This window comes from Eublepharis macularius, chromosome 6, assembly GCF_028583425.1.
Source record: "Eublepharis macularius isolate TG4126 chromosome 6, MPM_Emac_v1.0, whole genome shotgun sequence".
In the NCBI taxonomy this organism is placed as follows: Eukaryota; Metazoa; Chordata; class Lepidosauria; order Squamata; family Eublepharidae; genus Eublepharis; species Eublepharis macularius.
Genome location: NC_072795.1, coordinates 68,132,956 through 68,156,238, shown reverse-complemented (window position 1 = coordinate 68,156,238; position 23,283 = coordinate 68,132,956). Strand labels below are relative to the sequence as shown.

The following is a 23,283-nucleotide window of genomic DNA, read 5'->3' as shown; positions in this document are numbered from 1 at the left end:
AAATGACTAGTCTGGTCATTTGCAATACTGCAATAGTGGCCTGGATCAGGGCCATATTAACCCAAGGCCAGGCCCCTAGACTTTCAGGTATTTCAGGCCCCCTCCAGCACTTCAGTCTTTCATCCCACTATAGCTGACAGCCTGACCCAGGTAGGTAGGTACTAGACCGTAGTTCATAGCCCCATATCCATTTTCAGGGTCTCCTGAAGAATTTTATTCGCAATTTTAAAAATATTTTTATTGAGCGAGTAGAACTCTTCAGGAAAGCACATTTTTGGGGGTATAGTTGTTCAATATTGTAATATTTTGAAGTGAATAAATTTTTATTTATTAAAATATATAATTTATGGATAATTGTTTTAATAGAAGGGTCAATTTGTTTCACGTCAACAAGGAAGCAGTTAATTATCTTATTAATAGAGGTTGTAGAAGAGAATCAATTAATTGTAATTTATATGGAGGTGTACCTTAGCAAACAAAATTGTTGGGCCCTAGTCGCTACAGGGCTCCTAGGCTTCGGCCTAGTCAGCCTTATGAATAATATGGCCCTGGTCTGGATCTCCTTGTATTCTCAGGTAAGTCCTGGGTAAAGAATAGCCACCCCCCTCCTACAGCTACCACCACCACCTTGTGCTTTAGAACTGAGAGATAATTGTATGAGTTAACACTTCTGATCCCATTGTGATAGATGATGCCTGAACCACATCTAGGGTTGCCAGCTCCAAGTTGGGAAATTCCTGGAGATTTGGGGGGGTAAAGCCTGGAGAAGGCAGGGTGCGAGGAGGAAAGGACCTCAGCATGTTATAATTCCATCAAGTCCACCCTCCAAAGCAGCTGTTTTCTCCAGGGGAACTGATTTATGTGGCCTGGCAATCAGTTGTAATTCCAGGAGATCTCCAGCCACCACCTGGAGGCTGGCAACCCTAACTGCATCCCTTCCAGAAGACTAAAATGAACGCAGTTAGCTTTCCAAGCTAATTAGGCCCCCATCTAAGTGGTTTGGTTGTTGGCTGCTTCTGTGCAGTTTTGGTATTGCATATTGGTTGTTCATAAGAAACTAAGAATAAAAATGAGTAGGTAGACTCAAGTCAGTCTCTCTCGCGAGGTCATGGCAGTGTAGGATTGTTCCAGAGGGGAGTTTCCAGGAGGGTGGCTCTGTTGGTCTGCAGTCGAAGAGCAAAATCTGGGTCCAACAGCACCTTAAAGACTAACTCGATTTCCAAGGTATGAGCTCTGACGAAGGGACCCTGGAAATCGAGTTGGTCTTTAAGGTACTATTGAACCTGGATCTTGCTCTTTCAGAGGGGTGGCAGTCTTTTAGTTTATCTTAGCAAAATAAAACAAAAACCCAGTAACACCTTAAAGACTAACAACATTTACTCCTCCAACAATAGCTTTCCTGAGTCAGAGCCCGCGTCTTCTCGTATGCCTCTGCGGCATTGCAGCAGGCTTGAACATACCTCTTAATCCCTTGCCGGAGAGGAGGGGTGAGGATGGCGAAACAACGGGGCGGGAGAGGAGGAGGGGGGGAGGAAGGAACGCCTTCCCTTGCGCGTGCGTGGCGCGTGAGATCCCGTTCTGCGGCAGTTCAGTTGTGCGGTTTCTTTCGAGGGAAGCGCAAGTCTCAGCGGATCACGCGGGAAAGGTGAGGGGGAGACGGCAGATGGGAAACGGCGACCCTCTCGCGCTCTCTTGGCGAGGGAAAGATGAGAGGAAGGGGCGCCTTCACGGGGGAGCTGGCGCGGCCGAGGCGGGTAGTGGTCGTGTGGAGAAGGTTTCCACTAGGGAACGAAAGAGCTCTGTTTGTGGTAGATGGGGGGTGATCCTCACCTTTTTAGGGGGCTGAGGGGCAGCCTCCTTCTGGCCCCAGTGGTGGGGGGAGGCCTCTCTACCGCCCCCTCCCTGCACTGCCTTTTTTTTGCGGCGCGAGCGGAGCTGTGATTGAAACCCCACCCCGGGGCTGAGTGGAGAAATAGAAAGTTGGCGGGCGGTTAAGCGTGCCCTGCTCTTTGCTGGTAAGCGCTGAGAAACACGAATTTAACTTTTCCTCTGCACCGTTAGAAGTTTTTTTTGAGGGGGGGGGAGGTATCGACTGAAAGCACCCCCCCCCTCCAGTCCCCCTTTCGGAAGCAACCTTTATGTGTCCTGTTCTCCACTGTCTTTCCGTAATTGAATAACACTCCTAACATTAACTGGCGTGGTGACAGCAGCTGGAAACGAGGGATCTGTTTCAATCGTTACTCATGGGAGGGGGTCGATCCCCGCGTTTCCTCTTGAAAGTTGAGGGGGGAAAGCCTTAGACGATGGCTCTAAAAGTTGGTTTCGGTGAGGGAATTCCCTTTGCCAGTCTTGTATCCCGTCCTGTCTGTCTTAGCAAAAAGGGGCAGGTGTTGAGAAGAGAATTGCCTCCCATGTAAGAAGAAGGTGGGTAGTAATCCTGTAAATCTCAGCGTTCTATCCTCACCTCGAATGGCTATGATTGGGAGGCTCTCCTACCCATCCTTGTAAATTTCCTCTTGTTACCATTGCAACTTTTGGGTTTTTTTTGCACAATCGCTTTTTCAGGATTCACTGAGAGCAAGTTCTACTGTAGGTGGGGAACTCTAACATAGACATGTGCTCTCAAAATGGACAACTATAGACTGGAACTTGGGTAGCAAGTTACTTTTGTTTCATAATAAGAGTTTACAGTAATATAGTTCATGTTAATCAGGTGGTGTTAAAAATCCGATACTTTTGACCTTTGCCCTAAAATTAAACAGCGTTTTGGAATGGTGATGACAGTTGCTTTTGCACATCACTTCATTGCACAATCATGAAATCTTCTGGAAAAGGATGGGAGGGAGAAAGAGAAAGGCAGCTGTTCTGGTGGCATGTCAGTCAAACCTTGCACAGGGATCAGGTTGATATTTTTCTCATTTTATTTAAACTGAGATGGCCTTGGCAAGGGTTTGTATGTCGGACTGCAGTTGATAAACTACAGCAGAAAGGCTGCCAAACTGGAAAAAAAGTATGTGTGTTTCTTAAGGCTTTTATGAACATCTGCCATCATTAGTGTTGTGTTGCAATATGCAATAATTCTGCAATAGGCACGCATGGGCCAAATGATTTAAAGTGTCTTCCTTGTATTTTCATGGTGTTACAACAGTTCTTGGAAGTGCAAATGATTCCTTGATGTTCCAGAATTTGAACTTTTTGCTGTACAAAAATGATATTTGCCCTGTTTGTTTTAGCCTAGACACTAAACAACAGGAGAGATGACTGAAGCACCTTTCCTGTCTCATTCTGTTGCTTTCCAGGATGAGGAGAGACTGGTCTGCTGCTGCTCCACAGGTTCTGAGCTTATGGTCTCCTTGCCCTTTTGAGGCCTGTTGTTGTCTCTTGATTTGACTGCCTCCAGTCTTTACTAACACAGAATTTTATTTTTTAGGAAAAGAAGTGCATACAGTTGATTTCTTATCAAACCTCAACTTGTTTTATCACTTTAACAGCATAAAATGTATAAGTTATAATGTAGCTGACATATAATTTTTGAGCTATTTGGCATATTTATAGGATTTAGAAGTATAAATGCTTTAGTTTTCAGCAAGCAGAAATATGAATACACTCAACTATCTGTAGTATATAGAGGAATTTTCATTAATGCTGTAAATTAACTTATATAAAAATATTTATACTTCACAGTTTGAGTACAGGTATCACCTTGTCTTAAAGCATCCACTCATTCCAAAAGAGAAAATATTTCATAGGAGTTTTTTTGGTTTCAGAGCTTCACAACATTTTCAAAATGGCAAAGATTCCAGTAGCAACTTTAAGACTAACCAACTTTACTGTAGCATAAGCTTTCGAGAACCATGGTTCTCTTTGTCAGATGCATCATGCCTCCTGTGGCCACTGTTTCCTTCCCCTGTGCCCCTGGAAGGCTCTTTAAAAAAAAAAGTCAGTAGGTGCCATATCACTATAGTGTTATATTATTATGGTATAGCAATTACCATTTTGAGGGTTGGAAAGGAAAATATCAGTGGTGTGGATAGGGCCTGCAAAAATGCATACCTGCACATCCACATTGCATGCAGTCATGCTCTGACTGCATCCATTGGTATGGGAATGATCTGAGCACAGTAAGGGAAAATTCTGAAACTGGAAGCTCCAAAAAAAACCAAACCCTGATCCAATTTGGATACCAAACTAGAGCAAAATCGGTATGGAAACAACATAGCCAGTCTAGTTGTTGCTGATAGATTTGTAATATAACTTGATGTCTCCTGCGACTGGTGACTGACCCCTAAATGTCCTGATTCTGCTCCAGTAGATTATCAAAGAGACCACCTTCTTGATAGTTAAGTAGGCAAGAATATATCCCATACTGCCAAACATATACACTCAAATTGGGCATGTCCAGTCTTTTAATACTTACGCAAGCATATGGATCATGGTTTACATTAACCATTGGTGGGAAAATGGGGTCTTCCAGGAGTGGATGGTATGCTTGTGATGGCTACCACCACCTGGAGACTGCCTGCAGTGAACCCCATGTGCAAGTCCTTCCCTCATACTGTATGGCTGAGGCTTTAGGAGCTTGAAGGGGGGAACCATTTTGCCTGGCTGGCTGGGGTAAAGCCATTACATTGATGGCTCCCACCCGGGGCTGTAGGGCTTGCCCAGACAGGTTAAGATGGTGGTCCAGGGGTGACCCCGTGGCTTGACCTGTACCGCTAGTTGGCCCTTGCCGTATTTAATGGTTGATGTTATATTAATAAAGTGGCCCTTTAGTTCCAAACCTTGTGTCTGCCTCTTCATTCTGACTGCGGGGCCAAATAGCAGTAGTGGCCAGCATTAACAGGGCAATTCTGTGCAGATTACACATGTCCAGTTTGAGTGTATACATTTAACAGTTTGTGATAATGAAATTTCCACAGGTGAGAATTTATTTGACTACAATGGATGTAGAGTGGAGTAACTCTTCATAGGATTGCATTGTAAGTATTGTTGCTCTCCAGATACAGTGGGAGGGTAGGTGATGTGGCATTTAGGGGCAGGTCAAATGGAAGGAAACAGAATCTTGGTTCTCTCTGTGCTTCTCACTGCTTTGCAGTCTGTACATATGCTGATAATAGGCGGAATAAACAGGATACATGCTGCTCTCTGCTCTCTGAATCATCACAGTTCCTCACTCACATTACAATGTTATGCAATTGATTATATGATTTATTGCAGTAGGCGTTGAAACAAATAGCATTTTGCCAGTTCAGAAATCAGCTTTAAAAAATTCCTTTAATAAATATGAGCAAGGTTTGAGTCCTGTAGCACCTTAAAGACCAACAAGACTTTCCACGGTATAAGTTTTTGAGAGTTAAGCTCCCTTTGTCAGATATGAGTAGGAGTGGAGATCTGAGATAATCTCTGATAACACCACAACTGACCTTGCTACTGTGCTCTGCCAGTTTGCCCTTACGCACAACTACTTCAGATTTGGTAATGATTTATTTTTTCATATTAGTTGCATATCCGTTGGCACCTGTGTGACACCACAATATGCCAACTTTTTAATAGCCGACTTGGAGCAGTGTTTCATTTTCTCCAAACCTTTAACATCCCTCTTGTACTTGAGAGATACTGGACATCTGAGGAAATGGGAAAGAAGCACTAGAGAAATTTCACCAGACCTTCAGTAGCTTCCACTCTACTATCAACCTGTCCATGACTCAATCTACACAAGAAATACATTTTCTAGATACCACTATTCAAATACATGATAGAAGCTTAAGAACCACCTTATACCTGAAATTTACCAATTGGCAAACATACCTACATGCATCCAGTCACCATTCTAACCACACCAAACAAACCATCATCTACATCCAAGCTCTATGCTACAGCTGCATCTGTTCCAATCTCTCAGACAGATATTCTTATCTGTGAGATCTACAGCAGATGTTAATGAAATTACAATACCCACCTGATGTAGTAAGGAAACAGATTGAGAAATCCAGAATGATACCAATGGACAACCTGCTACAAGATAGGCTAACGTGAAACAAAAACAGAACACCACTGGTGGTCACATATAGTAGTGTTCAGCTCAAGCCAGTTCAGTGAATCATTAATGACCTGCAACCTTTGCTGGATAACGATACCCCTCTCTCACAGGCTTTGGGAGGCGAACCTTTTCTTGCCCTAACCTCCTAATTTTTAAACACCTTGTCACTCACAATAATGCATTTCCTAACATGGACACAAACTCTGGGTCCAGGACCTGTAACAAGCCAAGATGCCAACTTTGTCCTCATATTTCTTGGGAAGAATTTTTCTTTATTTAAGCTATAAACAATAACATGAAATCTATAAGCAATAAACAAAAATTAAACAACATTAGAACACATACCAATAATGCATATAAACATAACAAACAAGAAAAAAACCTAAAACTAAAGTACAAATTGAGTTCCAATTTTTCTCAGCAACAAATATACATCATTTTCAAAGTTTCACGTATTCTGTGTTAAACATAAGAGCCCTCTTTTTTCTATTCATGATTCTTAATCCATAAATCCAGCTGTCATCAAGTCATTATTATCTGTTTCATGTAAAAAGTCTGTAAACGGTTTCAATTCAGTCAAAAATGTAACGGCTTTTCTCTAATCAGTGAAGTAAGTTTTGCCATTTACGCAAACTCTGAAACTTTTATCCCCCATTCTTCCATTGTAGGCAATGTTGGAGTTTTCCATTTTTGTGCATAGAGTACTCTTGCTGCTGTGATCAAATATAAAAACAAAGTTCCAAAACTTCTTTCTAACTGGCTGTCCATCATTCCCAACAAAAAAGTCTCTTGTTTCAACTGGATTTTAATCATCAAAATCTGAATTGATGATTGTATCTGCAACCAGAAACTCTTTGCTTTCTTACATGACCACCACATATAATAAAATGTCCCTTCTTGTTTAGCACATTTCCAACATAGGTTTGAAGCATCCTTGTACATTCTAGCCAATTTTTCAGGAGGCATATACCCATGATACATAATTTTCCTTAATACTAGAGCTTAATGTAAATTTCAACCCCCTTGTCCACGTATTTTCCCATTGCTCCATTAATATGTCATGTCCACAATAGTTTGCCCATTTAATCATACATTCTTTTACTTGCTCTTCTTCTGTCTCAGACATTAACAAAAGTTTGTACATTTTAGAAATAACACGTTCATCATTTGTACAGAGGGCAATTTCAAATTCAGTTTTAGGCAACTTTGTCCTCATATTCACCCTAATGGCACAATTACTGGGCCTAACCACACCAGCCATACCATTTCAGATATTGGAAAGGGCGTAAATATCAGTATTCCTCTATATTTGGATCCATTTCCCCCCCAGGGTGCCAAAATTATCTGGGCTCAATATTCCCTATGAGGGAATCTTTCCAGGGGCATGGAGTGGCTGTTTTTCATGCAAATTACCCCAAAATTGTAGCAGTGTAGCTGCTGCCTGCTCAATAAAGTCCTCCCAAGTTTCAAGTAAATCAGATCTAGGGGTCCACTTCTATGGGCCCCTGAACAGGGTGCTCTTAGCTACTCTCCATTGTTTTCTACGTGGGACAATATCCAGTGCTTTCTCTAGAGCAAAGAAGACTTAGCCAAACACCAACAGCAACCAGTGACAAGAAGTCTCCCAATGCAAAAATAACTAACAAAGCCTGACAGAACTGGAGAATCCCAGCCAAACCAACCTGGTAGCAGAAGTAAGGCACAGAAGAACACACTCTAAAAAAAATCCCACCCTGAAGCGGCTGCACTTCGAGAAGACTGGGTGCTTGCTCTCGTAACTCCCCTGCGATGGTGGATGCCCAACCCCATGACTGGCCCTCTCCATGCAGTCATGCAGCATCTCAAGATCCAGATGAGAAGCACTTTCTTGCTAGAGGGGCATCCATCTTCTGGAGCCACCACCACCACCCCTGGCTATGGACACTTGCCCAGGACATGGCAGACCTGGCTGTGGCTTGTGTATATGTCACCACATATGTCTCCATTTCCATTTCAGCCAGGTTGCAACCTTTCAGGGAGGCTGAGAAGCATGGCTGTTCCCTCCTCCAGTAATCCTTCTCGACTGCCATTCAAGCCAGCCCCAGGAGCAGTTTCCCAGGCTGCCCACAAGTCAACCTCACTCCTGAGAAGGGAGCACGAGGAAAGACTTTCCTGGCCCTGACTGCTGTCTAACAGGTAGAGCTCCCTACCTGGATGATGGAACTTGCCAACATGCATCAACTCATCCTCTTCACTTTTGGCAGTTCAATAAAGTCTGTGTCAAACAACAACTCCCTCCCTGTCTGTTTGCTTTCCTGGGCATGACAGTAGCTGCCCCCCCCCATTTCCCCGTAGGGCTGCCCTTTCCCACATCTCAGCGAATGGTCTCTGGGTCTGGGCTGGTATGGATGGAGTGGCCTCGAAGAGGCTCCAGGTGCCTCTGTGCCTTTGTGCGGCTCTTCTACCACAAGGAGCAGATGTCCTGTGGCACCTTGGAGCCTCCAGCCCTGCCCAGCTTCCCTCCTCCCTTCCCTCCCTTAGTTCACTACAGGCAGCGTGGTGGGACTTGGAGTGTTACCCGTGTGTGTCTGGCGGGTGTGGGGGTGCCATGGAAGACTCTCATTCTCCATCAGCACTGCTGACATCTGATAAGCATATGGGGGGGGCGGTGAAGTTGATGTGGGGATGTAGTGTGTGTGTGTGGCAATATCCTGGGATCTCTGAGGCAAGGCCAGACCACTCTCCCTTTTGCTGTTTGTGGAGGCAGGGATGAACTTGGGGAACCTTGCACTGGGGATGGGATGATGGCCCCTGGAGCAGTCTCTCTAGTCTCAGAGGCTGTCCACCCCAGCATCAGAGCACAGTTCTTAAGAACCACTCTGCATTCTCCTTGCATCTTTTTGATACAGTGATGTATTTCAGTGGAGCTGCTGAATGTCGATGGGCATTCGTGGCTCCGATCATATCCAATGAGCCTTCCAGTCTCTCCCATTGTTTCCAATGGGCATTCTCATCATTTGTTTCAGAACCTGTCCCCTGCTTGTCTTTAAGGAGCTGCCTCTTCGAGTCTTGGGGGGTTGATCCTGACGGGCAGGGGCTGCAGTTGTAAACCTTGCCGGGTCTCGCTGCCTTTTTGGTCTAATTTTTCAAGGAGGGGGGTGGTCACAGTGGCAGCGGCAGGGATGGGGGAGTTCATAAGCAAGAGGTGCTTCAGCTGCCAGCCTGACCCTTGTCAGAAATGGGGGTTGGGCAAGCGGGTGGGCAGGCGCCTCTGTTGGGGTGGGAGGAGAGGCCTCCTCTTGAGGCAGGTGCCTCTGTTGGTAGGCTGGGTCTTGGATTTGGTATGGCAAGCCCAATCACTGAGGGTCCTTCTGTCCTGTGTACCTGCTCTCTGCAAGGTAGGAGAGTAGCATTGGCAGCTGGTGATGGCAAGCATGGCCCCCCCACAGACTAGCTATGCCTTTTCCTGCCACTCATGACATTGTCAACTGCAGTGACCCTGCAACTGGTGGATTCTGCCAGCATTGCCAGGACAGCTAGGGAACATTCTCTCTTGACTGCGCCTGGCTGAGCCCAGCTGCTGGCATGGCTCTTACATGAAAGTCCTTAAGGCGCGGACTAGATGCACCATAGTTATTCTGGCGCACAGCTGCTAGTGGCCTGGTGGGCCTCAGGATTGCACTGCAAAAGTCATAAATGTTAAAATAATGAAAGCTTGCAGCTCTTTAAGTTGGTTTTGAACTTGCATAGTATGAAATTAGGAAAATCATCAAATAAAACCTAGTACAGGGTTCCCCAATGTGGTGCCCAAGGATATTACGGCATCCACCAGTGCTTCCCCTGGCCTCTGCTGAGCTTTTCAGAAAGGGGGTGAGGTCATTGAAATGCACAGCTTGTTATTGGCTGCCCTCATTCAAATGAAAGTGTTGTAATAGCAGCTGCAGCCAGCTGTTAAGCACTTGGGCATGTGGTTCTATTTCACCTTCAGGCTTTCTTTTTATTCCCCCGTCTCTTTCTCCCTTCTGTCATGATTTCCTTTATTTCTTTTTATTCCCTAATCTTTGCCACACACACACACCCCTTCTATGATTATTTTGCAAAGTAGAGAGGGAGGTATTATGATTGGCTCTGTCTCCCATGGCGCCTGTTTGGGGTTTGGCTCTGTCTCATGTCAGCTATTTTTCCATGGCTCTCACAACCATCTGTCAAAATTCCAGATACAAGCTCAGAAAGGTTGGGGACCCCTGTTCTAATATATGTTTCATTTTTAACTAAGGCATCACCAGAAGTAAAAGTGTGAAGTATTGCTCTCTTTGAAATACTGTTTCACCTTACTTGCATATTTGTATAACTATGTGACTTACATAGCTGTGTAAAGTGCAAGGACTTTTTTTGTATATAACATAGATTGCTAATGTAGTGGTTATCCTTCACATGTAAGGCAGGCACCATTGCCAGTGCTTGAATTTCCCTTCTACGTTCATCTGAAAGTCAGATTAGTGAGCTTTGAGATTGAAATCCCTTCATTTCTCTGAATATTTATACAGTAAGAGAGACATTCTAGCAAGAAAAATGGCAGGTTCCTTGTTTGTTCTTGATAGCAGAATCAAGGTATTATACTACAAACATAAGGATGTACACAATGGGAACGAGGAGCTGTGAAAGAATGCAGAGTACGAAAGAAGATTTAATTTTGATGTATCTAAAGTTTGATATAAGAAATGAATAAATGAATGCTGTTATTGAGTGATGTTATTTAGAAGAGTTTATGACAGAAGCTTTAAAATAGATTTTTCATTGAATTTGAAAAGCTGAGATGGTGAAGCAAATCAGCAGTGTGTTTTAGAACTTTGAAGACTAAAATTGTCCTGTTTAGCTAGAATACTGCCTATCATTCTGGTTTCAGATTCCATTTAAAAAAATCGCTCAAAGGCTCTGTCAGAGCCCAGTAGTCTTCTGAACTGCTATCTCTCAGTTGTAGGGCAGATACTTGTAACTTGCAGATGTGTTTGAAATGTTCAGAACAAAAGCTTGCAGTATTAATTGCATGTTTACTAAGCAGCTTGCAGCATATTGTTTCTGGTGTAGTCAGGCCAGAGAGAAAAGAGACCGAGAACAATGCAAAAACTGTGCTATTTTCTACTTAATAAAAGAAAAAGAGTGGAACATCTACCACAATAACATCTTGGAAAGTGTTAGAGGGAAGTCTACACAGTGAATTTTCCTTGTATATTTAATGAAGATCTTGTTATAATAATTTTTAAGACAGTTGTGGTCCAGAGGGAATGGTTTTGAAAGACTATGGCCGTCGTCACACGGGCTTCTATTTAGCGCGAAAATGGCGCAATTTCCCGGCAAACACCCACCTTATTCCAACACTGATGCGATTTTCTCTCTTCTACTTTGTGCTTGATAGTCGCGATATTTTGCGCCTCGGTGTGAATGCCTCACATCGATGTTTTTCGCCTTGCCACGCCATAGGTCCACCCTTTTTTTCTCTCCTCAATCCCAGAATCCATTTCTCCTGCGACTTCCCTTTTTTTTTTGTAATAATGTCCTTATATCGCTATAACAACATCACACAATGAAAATTTTCTGCTGAAGAAAACAAGTAAAAATGACTGAATTGCCATTAGAGAAAGTTTTATTTTAACCCAAAACCACACCTCGCTAAAAATGGCCGTGTTCAGTCATTTTCCGTTTTTTTTTAAACATTACGATGTTATAGCGATATAATGCCTTTTTTTTTGCAGGGGAAAATTTTAAACTCCGCAACCGTTCTATCCGACTTCCGCTTTCAGTTTTGTGTTACCAAGAGGATCTTAGGCGTGGAAGACTGCAGCCTCATCCAGCTGACAACAACTTCAGTTGTGCACACGGATTTCAGATTATTCAGGAAACAGCAGTAGATTAGGTAGCTTAATGTTATTCCGTTATAGCGGAATTAAACACCAAAATTTTTTTTTTAAAAAAGGGGGAGGAGCTGCTTCTGTGCCCATTAGAGAGAATGGAACAGAGCGCTTAGGTGTGGACAGCTGGGAGCGCGAAGAAACGCGAGGTGACCCAAAGAAACGTTATTGTGCCGATATCAGTGATGACGCTATATGCTGTAAATTTAACGGAACAGATGCCCGTGTGACGACGGCCTATATCTAGCCTGTCAGGATCTTGGTGTGTTCTAAGATGAAAAGAGGGAGACTGCTATGGACTGGCTGCTGTGTAGCTTCATAATGAGATTAGATTACTCCTTTGAGTAAATATTGTAGGATTCTTTGCTGCTGTTAATTTGCAGGAGAATTAAACATCTATTGTCATCTACTTGAAATGCAGTATTTTCTTTCAAAATAATGAACTGAGAAATATTCTAAGACTATGTTTTTTCCATCTATGTCTTGGTTTCTTGTTCCATTCCTCTCTTGGATGTGTGGTAACTCACAATACATACCTTATATACCTGAACCAACCTAGGAAGGAAACTGGCAGATCACAAAATATAGCAGATAATGGTTTGGATCCTAAGAACCATATGGAAGGAAAACTGCTAGCTCTTCTCTGAGTGATAAATAGATGGATTTCATAAATACAGTTTTCCTGCACAGTACTTTTCAGTTCTTTTTCCAGTTCTGGTGCACAAAGAATAAAATAAACGCTTTTTGCTTGATAAGTCCAGATGGGTAGCCATGTAAGCAGCAGCAAATGTATAACTGAAATAATGTCTGTAAGGGGTGGAATGCTAATTAGCATCCCATCCCCTACAGTTATTAGTTACTTCAGCGATACCTCTGTAACTTCCTATTGTATCTGCTAGTTTCCTTTCATTCAGCATTAGGTTTTATATTTTGCTTATCTAACGGTTGTTGGAAGTGTCTGACATGCATTCAGAGTAAACTGACTTTTTTAAAAAATTGGATTTTATTTTGAACTGCTTCCCTTTGTGACTTCCACCTTTCTGTTGGGCATATAAATAAGCCTGATAGATTTACACTCCAGTGCATCTGAGGAAGTTAGCTCTGACCCACAAAAGTTTATGTTGGAATAAACTTTATTTGCTTTTAAGGTGCTACTGGACTCCTGTATAATACTCTTTGACTTGGATTTGTTACTGTAAGCTGAGGGACCCCTGGAATATGAGGAGGTTTAATTAATCTTTGTGAAATGCTGATTCCAAGAAGCTATAGAATCTAAATATAGAAAGTGGGATTAATTTAGTGCTGAGAGTTAGAGAGAGAGTGTTTACTAGAGCCTTCTAGCACTAGTTCTGGATGTGTTAGACTCTTGCAATATAGACACTTTTTAATGGTTATTAAAACTTTGCTTTTGTGTTCTAGAAGCTCACTGAGAAGGAACTAGAAAAAACAGGGTCACAACTAATCTTTTGTTCTGTCATCTAATATTGTAAGCTATTCAGGTCACAGTCGGAAATCATGTCAGCTGAAAAGAGGATGTGTATAGGAACTACAAAAGTGTCCCAGCTTTAGGCTGAAAAATGAAAGAGAATTGCTTGCCCTACTCTAGGGAGCCCACTACCCCCATACACTCTCACATATTTCAGCTGTCAGATCCCCATGGAAATCTATTCAGTTTGTCAACTTAATTTAATTTGAAGAAGCTTTTTAACAAACAGAAAAAACTTCTCTATATGTGCAACACCCACATTGTGTGTGTGCGTGTCACCTTGCACATTAAGATAACTTGTTGCAGAGCTTTACAACCAAATATATAGTATATATACTATATATATACTTCAGAAATGATCTGCTAGGACAGTGTTAGGACTGTATAATTAAAATAAATAAAGTTGTTTCTAAAATTTCTAACGTGTACAGGTTTCTATATATATTCAAGGCTATTTACAGATGCTTAGGCTTTAAAAATAGTTTTTTGTAACTTAAGAAAGGTGCCATAAAATTCAGTAGCTCACAGCCGATAATTTTGATTGGCTGGCTTAGTTACTTGTGCTCTACATACTTATTCCATTGACGTAGAAAAGTATATCAGGGTTCAGCCCAATTTATTTTTAGTTTGTGTCCTTGGCTACATTTTGAAAAGAAGCATTTGTGTATTTAAAGCAAATGAAATTCTAAAAAGAAAAATAGAGACGATGTAGCCTTGATCATCACAAGGTGTCTAGATTTTTCTCTTGGGTAAGAGTAGTCTGAAGCCAGTTTTTTAATTTCCTAGTTAGGTATCAGAATATAAGAGAGGTGAAAATGGGTAAAATGGAGTTTCTGCAAAATGTTGCATCCTCTTCAATCACTGAACTGAAAGCTGTAGTAGGAGATTATGGAAGTGCTAGTAGAATGAGTCTGCTTGGTCTTTTGTCTGTAAAATGTTAGTTACTGTATTCAAGATACTAGCTTGGTTACTTGGCAGGTAATGGCTTGAGAATTTCCGTGTGCTTGGGGACCTGGCTTACCAATTTACCACTCCTCCAGCAGTTTTCCAGCTCTGCCTTCTGTGCTGTTACTGGGGGTTTCCTGTCTCCCCAGAGCAGTGTTATGGTTAGGAATGGGAGAAAGTGACTTTCTTTGCTGGGAACTCCCTTAGACCAAGGTTTCACTGGAAAATACCTGGATAATTGATTGCCACTATGCAGCTATCTCCTGAGAACATCTAGACTGATCCACTGTGAAGGTGCCCTTCCAGCTCTGTCATAGCAAAATAACAGGGTGGAAACCCTGAAGAATACCTCATAGCAAACTATGTAGCATCCAAGTGGTCTGGCACATAAGGAAGAGATTAAGAGAAACATCCAAGAGAAAGGAAGCTAAAAAATGTCTTTATAGAAAGGTTTATTATAGAAAAAAGGGGAAATGGTGGATGGATTCAAAAGGGGTAGGAAAGAGGACAAAAATACAAAACACAGGGAAGAGCACACTATTGCACAGCACACACAGTCTTTCAACACAATAATTTTGAGCAAACTCAGCTAAGTGCACTTTACCTATGTTGTAGCAGGTTCCTCCGAGCACGTACAGAGCTTCTTGCAGTACCAAGATAGTGGAGGCAATGGAGTCTGACCTAAGACAGCCTCCTGGGTGAGATTGATTAGCAGATCTAACCAGTCTCCAACTCTGATGTTGGAGATTATTGCTACCAATCAGAGAATTATTACAGAATAGTTCTGTCATTTTAATGTCTCTGCATTTCCATGACAAAAAGGGAATCTGGCTCAAATTGTTTTCCCTTTGTCAAAAATGATTTAAGTTGGCCAGGTAGCCCCAGTGTGGAATGGAGCATAAAGCATTATTCTCATGTAAACCACAGGGGTCCAAAAGCCCAGACACTGTAGGTGGTGTTCGTGAGCCATTTTGAATCTCAGGGTTCTATCAAAGTAGTATTTGCGGGGTGGGGGGCATATTAGATGGCAGTGGGAAGGAGGAGTCACATTCTTTTTTTTTATAAGAATTTTTATTGGATGGGTCATTATATCAATTCACGCATATAACACATTATTTTATCTCCCCCATATAGTAATGTCCCCCACCCTTTCCCCCCACTTTTCCGTTGACTTCCGACAATTTTCCATTCCCTTCATCTAATTAACTTTACTACCTCTTAATATATAATCCTTAACCATCCTAAACCCTATATAACATAGTTATCCAATAACATAATCTAACAATATGTATCATATATTTAATACTATATAATATCCAGTATATTCTAGCAATGAATCATATATTCTATTACTCAACATATACACTCTCTATAATATACTCTATAATAGTATAACCTATAATATTCCATATCCAAAATAATATATATATACTATACCATATCTATAACATTCAAAATTATTGTTATTTTCAGTATTACTTTAAGATATATTGTCTCATTTTTTCCTCTTATAACTTAAATTAGGCGTTTACTATATAGTGTCCTACATTATACCATAATCTGGTGTATACCCTATAAATCTTGTCTTATTATGACCTAGTGTATTATAGCAAAATACGTCGCTATAGCCTGGTATATTATCACAAACTATATTATCCTTTTCCAATATAATGTTAAAATTTCTATCTCTATATTCAGTTAAAGTAACAGAGCACTATCCTCCCCTTAAAAAGTATCCAAAGACCACACTTTCCCTTTAATGTCCCACTTTTTTTCCATATAATTCTTAAATTTCTCCCAGCTTCTTATATATTCTTCCGCAACATCTTCTCGTAGTTTCCTCGTAAGTTTGTCCATTTCTGCCAAATTCAATGTTTTCAAGATCCAATCTTCCACTGATGGTATCTCCTTTGTCTTCCACAACTGAGCATATAGTATCCTAGCTGCCATAATCATATAAAACACCATTATCCTGTCCATTTTATCAAATTCTTCAAGGTTCATACATAACAATAACAATTCTGGGTTCTTAACAACATTTTTCTGTAATATATCTGACAGCATCTACTATTTCCCCCCAGAACTGTTTAGCTTTTTCACACGTCTACCACATATGGTAAAAAGAACCTTCATGTTTCCCACATTTCCAACATTTATCTGACATCTGACTGTTTCCCTTAGCTAATTTTTTTGGAGTAAGATACCGTCTATAAATCATTTTATAAACATTTTCTCTTATCATGGTACATGTTGATATCTTTATAGTATTCTTCCACAATTTCTCCCAAGCTTCTATCAATATATCCTTATTACAATTTATTGCCCATTTTACCATTTGAACCTTTACTATCTTGTCTTCTGTAAACCATTTCAACAAAATTTTATACATTTTAGATACCAATTCTCCCCCCCCCCTTGAAGTAAACACTGTTCCAGCTCTGAGTTTTCTGACCTAGAACCTGCTTTAGGAGGAGTCACATTCTGTTGGCCAAGGAAACTTTCTGGTGGATCCAAGTCACTATGTTTGCGTAACTATTAAACATTATTTCACACTTACGTTTCTGTCATGTAGGTTATTGCATGATAAATGATAATTATAACATCCAGTTCAGAAGCTTACCTAGTCTGAAACTCTTCTTGCCATGGTAAAATCTCACATGCTTTCTCTTCATATTCATGATGTAATTTGTTATTTTGGCATTCCACACAAATATCCACAAAGTTTGATTCTTCCTAGGTGGAGTGGAATGGAAGTACTGTGTGATGCAGCCTTCCATATGCCTGATCATTTCCCACACAGAATATTTTTGTTGCATGCTCACTATTGAGCATAGTGGAGGGGTGAGTTATCTACCTGCTAATTTGCTAGGGGAAGCAGGAACTTTGACACAGTTAGCCTGCCTTATCTGGAGTATTTGGTTTTAATCTTTGCTTTTTGATGATACAATTTTTAGATTCTGTAGAATCAGGTTCCTTTTCTTAGGAATAGTTTAGCTGCTGCCAGTGATTTTAGTTTTACTTTTGGTTTTCATCTCTCTGAATGTTGAATGGAAGTGGTACTGTTTCCAGCTCTGTAGTGCATTCAGATTCTCTGTTGGCTGGGGCTGGCAAAAACATACAGAATTAATGCACAGGATTTTTTGTTTAAAACATAAAGCAAGGAAATTAGAAATTAAGCAATTTTGCTCTCACTGTTAACTTTAGAACAAATTTAGAACAAATGAGGAAGGGCAAGGGAAGGACAGAGAGAAAACTTCCATGTTCCCGAAGCTCCAGAGTATGAAACTATCAGAATAAATCATGAACCTTACACTGAAATACATATTAAACATTTTCCTGACCAATATGCATTTATACAGACACATCTAGTTTTTCTATCAGCATTTAGTTTAACTAATAACAGTGAATTGTTTTTTATCAGGTTCTTTTAGTGTTTCCAGTTAGTGCTGGTATTTTTAAAAAAGGAAATGGTTATATAACAGTCTTGTGAAACATGCGTTGAAAGCTAACTAGGTTTCTTCATCTACCCTTCCAGAGTAAAGTGACAATTGGCAACTTAAAAAAAAAAAATGACAACTTCATGGAGTGATCGATTACAAAATGCAGCAGATCTTCCTGCAAATATGGATGGGCATTCTCTGAAGAAGTATCGTCGGGAAGCATATCACCGGTAAGCTGTTTGTGTAGTAAAGCCACTCCTGCAAAATTTCACTAGGGAAGCTAAAAAAATCCAAATTAGGACCACATACAGTTACCGTCTTATGGCTAAGAGCTAATAGCTGCTTCTTTTCCTTCCACAGCTTCTTACGTCCCTTTCTTTACCTCCTCCCCTTGGCAGCCTGTCCTCTGGCTCAGTTGTGTGGTGCTGGCTGAGCCATGCTCAGTTGCATGGTGGAGAATCTGCAAGGACTTGTGGTGGGTACTTCACTTTTCTCTATTTCCTCTTTCCCTTCTCTTGGCAGTCCCCATATGCTCATCTTTCCTTATGTCCTTCTCTTCTTCAAATCCACTAAACTATCTTTTACTTGTCCCCTATCTTCATCCATATTTATTAATTTACTTCATTTACATACTGCCTTTCTCCACAATGGAGACACAAAGCAGCTTACATCATTCTCCTTGCCTTCATATTATCCTTCCAACAACCCTGAGAGGTAGGTTAGGCTGGGAATATTTTATTGGATCAAAGTCACCCAGTGAGCTTCCACAGCAGAGTGACAATTTGAACCTGAGTCTCCTGGATCCTTCTCTGAAACTCTAACCACTCCATCATACTGTGTTTTTGGAGGGTGGGGTGGCGTGATGCTGTTGAACAATAGCAAGCACCTGGGCCTGAGTGAGCCATGCAGGTCATGTGGTATCAAATTGTCTGGTGGTTGCTTCTGAGCCTGGCCCCAGTAAGTCCTCCTTCAAAGGCCCAAACACCATTGGTAAGGGACCAGCCCGCTTCCCTTACTTTTTACTGACAGAAAACAAGTCTAGAATACTGTTACGGGCTCCATATACTATTTTGTTTTTTGTTTTTTAAAAATGATTTTTGTGCATGTAGGAAGATGATGTCCATTTGTGGCTCCAGTCTCCAGATTTAAGCATCCACAGATCAGGGCCACTTGGTTATTAGTATATAAGATTCTTAGTACAGCCAAATCAGTTGATGCTTAAATCTAGAGCTTGGGACCATGAACAGACAACAGATTTTTCTACAATTCTTCCCAAAACCCCAGTGTTGCAGAAAAATCAGAATTAAAAAAAAACCCCACTAGCGGGGGGGGGGGGGCTAGAGGCAGTACCTGGGTTTAAGAAATGAGTGCTATTTCAGTATTGCCAATTTTGGTTTTTGTCAGTAAAAGACAGGGTGGGGGAGCAGGACCCTTTCTGTTTTGGCCTTTGAGGGATGACTCATTGGGGCCAGGCCAGTAAGCAAATGGGCAACTTGCTATCACCCAACTTGCATGAATCACCCAGGCCTGGCTGCTTGCTGATGTTCAGCAGCAGCCTTGCCACTGGTTTCACTTCTCACTTTGCTATGGAAGCATGCTTGGTGGCTTTGGTTCTGTCAAATACTCTCATCCTAATGTACCTCATAGGGTTGTTGTGAGGATAAAATGGAGGATAAAGTGGAGGAAAATTATGTAAGGTTATTTGGGCTGCCATTGTGGAGAAATGTGTATATAAATTAAGTAAATAAATAATAAATGTAGCTGAAGATGGGAGGCAGATAAAAAGTATGGTGGAGGGTGCTAAGGAGAGAAGAAAGCAGAGAAAGGTAAGGATATGGGGATTGCCAAGAGGAGGAAAAGAGAAATGGTGAGGGGAAGAGAATATAGGGGAAAGTGAGGTGGCCCTGGGCAACTGGGCCCTGTCCAGTAGCCAGCCACCAGGCTGGTGAATATGATTGATAGAGCAGCAAAATGGAGCTATTTACAGACTGAGGGATTTCTTTTTAAACATGAAGGAAGCCCATAGGGTTGCAGAAAAATCTGAAATCTTAAAAAAAAAAGTACATTGGGGGTTTAATACTTCCTCAAAATAACAGAAACAAAATCTGTAGTTTTAAGAAAAGAATGCTTACTGAACTCTCATAAGCTGTTGCTCGGAAACCATAACAATATTGCCAAGCCTTCCAATGCTTGGTTTCTGGAGAGCAAAACCTTTTGAGAGGGGCAGCAGGAGTGGGCAGGGGCAATGAAACAGCCCTGGAAAAAGTCTGCCCCCATCATGTTCCCTGATGGATGAGGGCTTGTCAAATACAGGAGCAGTAGTGACTCCTGGAAACTCGCTGCCCATTCAACTTGGCATGGCCCATCATCATCAGTCACAGTGCAGCTCAGCCCAGTGGCAGCCACCGTGCAACTGGGCCCAGCTGCCATATAATCTCACTCAGTGCCAACCACCGCACAACCCAGACAGACTGTTTCAGGGGAGAGACTATTGGGGTAATGATGTAGAAAAAGCTGAAGATAGGGAGGCAGGTAAAGGTAAGTTGGCTCATGGTTGGGAAGGAGAAAAGGAAACAGGAAAGGGGAGAGGCTGTGGGGACTGCCAAGGAAGGGAAAGAGAAAATAGTAAGGGAAAGGAAAGTCGGGGGGGGGGGCAGGGAATGAGATACTCTATGCAAATCCTTACAGGTCCCTCACTTACATATTTTTATTTCTCCAGTGACTTTAGTGCATAAGATTTTTAAGAAACCTTTTCCTAGGTACAAGTGAAAAAAATTGAGTTGAACTGGAGGTTACATACTAGCAAGGGAATTAGTAGAATATTTTGTGAACAAGCTGACTTGGTATGAAGCAGCCTTACAAATAGAAGTCCAAGGTGTTTGTTTCTCACACCCAATACACTTGCCTGAATCTCTTTGTAGTCTACAAGTGTCCTGGCTAGCCATCCTGCTATGTCGATAATTTCTTTGGGCTACATTTCTTCTCTTTCTTGCTAATGATGCCTTCTACGTTTTCTTCTGGGAACATGGTGGACATTGTATTGTCGAAGGCGGACATTTATAGCAATACTTTTGCTTTCTGGCTCTTCATTTTATGCAGACACCATGTAACAGTTTCTTTAAAACAAAAATGCGCAACAGAGAATATCAGTGCCACCCTGAGCAGAGTTTACACAATTGATTTAAATGGATTTAGGAGATTATAACAGCTAGTACTACTGTTTCTTTCCCTCTTCTCGGAAGTGGATGACAAGAAGAGAGAAACAGACATTCTTACTTGCTGTTGAACTGAAACAGAAACTTGAGAGTGGTAGTCCTGTGATTTCTTTGCTGGATGGTTTTGGACAACTCACTAAGAATAATAGTAAAATACTACTTAACATTATATAGTACTTTAAAGTATTCAAAGTACTTCAGATTATCTTGTAAATTATTACAAAAATCCAGTATGGCAAGTGGTAGCTAATGCTGACAATGAGTAGCTTGCATAAGATCATCCAACAAATTCACAGTAAGCTACAAATTGAAGGTCCTGATTCAAATTTCAGTTCTGTGAATATTCTTGGTGGTCATACAGCCTTAACAGTCTTCTAAGGAAATGCAAGATTCTTGATGTCTTTACAGCATAATCCTGAAAGCCCCTGCAGTGGAGGTGTCCAGCTGCTGGCACATCACTAGTCTGCTCTCCATGGATATTTCACAGGGGCAAACAACAATGCACACCCTCTGCCCTGCACAGATGGCATAGGAAGCATGCCGGAGTCCTTAGCAACCCTGGCAGCATCCACCAATCAGTCTGTGACAGCTAATGATGGCCCCGTAAGTGGCACACACAGGTGCAGCTGAGCACCAGCTGCCGATCTGGTTATTGCCCTCCGAAACCACTGTCACCCTTCCATGAACAGTCAGTGGACAGGAAGACCCTGCAACAGTGGACCTCAACAGAGGCATGTGATACAAGAGCCCTACCTAAGCAGATTAGAAGGGATGCCCACCCCTACAGCAGACAGGGCACCTACCCTTCCGTAGCAAGGCCAGAATGGCAGCAGACATAATCGCTCTGAGCCATACACACCCCTTCTCCAGAAAACTAGAAATAGAAAGGCAAAAAGAGAGATGCTGGCCACAAGCCCCTGTCGCCCCAGATTAACCCCGTAACCTCAACACAGGGAAGGAAGGTTTCAAAAAGACAATGCCAGCAGGCATTAGGCTTTCCATTGCAGCCCTAATAACACTGCTAGCCATTTGGGACCAGACAAGGTACATTGCAAAGGCAGGCATGGCAGAATAGAAAGGCAGACACTGGGATAGCATGGCTGGAGCTTCTGTTTTGATCCCTGCATGGGGAGAAGGGAGAGATGGGGAAAAGCCCCAGGTTGCCTTTTTGTCTCTACAAACGTGTAAAGGAAGAAATGGGCGGCCTAGCCAATAAGTCACCTCAGAGAGTCGTCATTTTGACAGGGATGCCGCTCCACCACTCTCCTCTGCTGCACCCGGGGCAGTAGTTCCCTTGCATCTGCCATGCGTTAATGTGGGGTGAGGGGAGGGGGAAGAGAAGGGATTAAAATTCTGCTGGAGCATAAGTGAGATCAAAGCTCCATTAGGTCGCACCCGATAATGTTGTAAATCTTTAAAGAAATTATATAGTCCTTACTGTAATTTATAATCTCTATTTTATAATTATCTTCAATATTGTTGTACTGTTATTGTTGAAACGAATTTTTAATTTTTTTTTTAAAAGCTCCCATTAGGTCTCAGTGCTCCAAGTCTGCCATAAGGGGCTCAGCAAAGAGTGCAGACAGCAGGGAGTGGTGGTCAGGCTGACTGGAAGCAGGTAAGTGGGCAGACTGCAGTGCCCATTAGCCATGCTACCTTGCCAGCCGGCTAGCCACTCTTCTTCACAAATGAGCATGAGTGAGTGAGCATGGGACCCAGAGACCCTTCAGAGTGGCCATGCACAATCTTGGACTACCCAGCAGCCTATTTCCCATGCAAGCTGTACACAGCAGCCAGCAGAGTGCATGTGGGGCGGGGGGTTACCTAAGTGTGAGATCAACTTCCAAGGTGCCACAGGACCCCTGCTATGTTTTGCAGCAGAACATATCCAGAAGTCTGGTGACACCTTAAAACCAAACCAAAGCCACACCAGCGTGGCCTGAGTCAGAGGCCAGTCTCATGGACTTGTGAAGGGGCAGTTCTAAGGGGAAGTTACAGATGGGGGGAATGAGGTGGGGCAGGGAGGGGCATGGAGCTAGTTTCATCTGTTCACAAACACACTGACCATGATACAATTGTGGAACAACCCTGATTTATTAAACTGTAAATCATGAAGGGGTCCAATGATTCTGTCCAATACCCCTATTGTCTGCACCACCCACTCCAATCTCGCAACAACAGCCTCTCCAGGTCTTCTGCTGCTCAACCTCTACTTGCAACAAGCATGGAACTTGGGGCAGCTTTACCTCTTCCTGAGAAGAGCCATGGG

The 23,283-nt window shown here is 42.1% G+C and overlaps 1 protein-coding gene across 2 annotated transcripts in view; it reads left to right on the top strand.

Moving 5' to 3' along the window:
- Positions 1-1,559: 1,559 nt before the first annotated feature.
- NT5C2 (5'-nucleotidase, cytosolic II) overlaps positions 1,560-23,283 on the top strand; it is a 127,997-nt gene continuing 106,273 nt past the window's right edge. The window contains exons 1-2 of one of the 2 annotated variants that reach the window (XM_054984275.1): positions 1,560-1,645; positions 17,895-18,029. In XM_054984275.1, coding sequence (XP_054840250.1) covers positions 17,929-18,029 — 101 coding nt within the window. In that variant the 5' untranslated portion in view covers positions 1,560-1,645; positions 17,895-17,928. Of the gene's footprint in view, positions 1,646-17,894; positions 18,030-23,283 lie in introns of those variants that run through there. The other variant, XM_054984276.1, reaches the window with a different exon arrangement.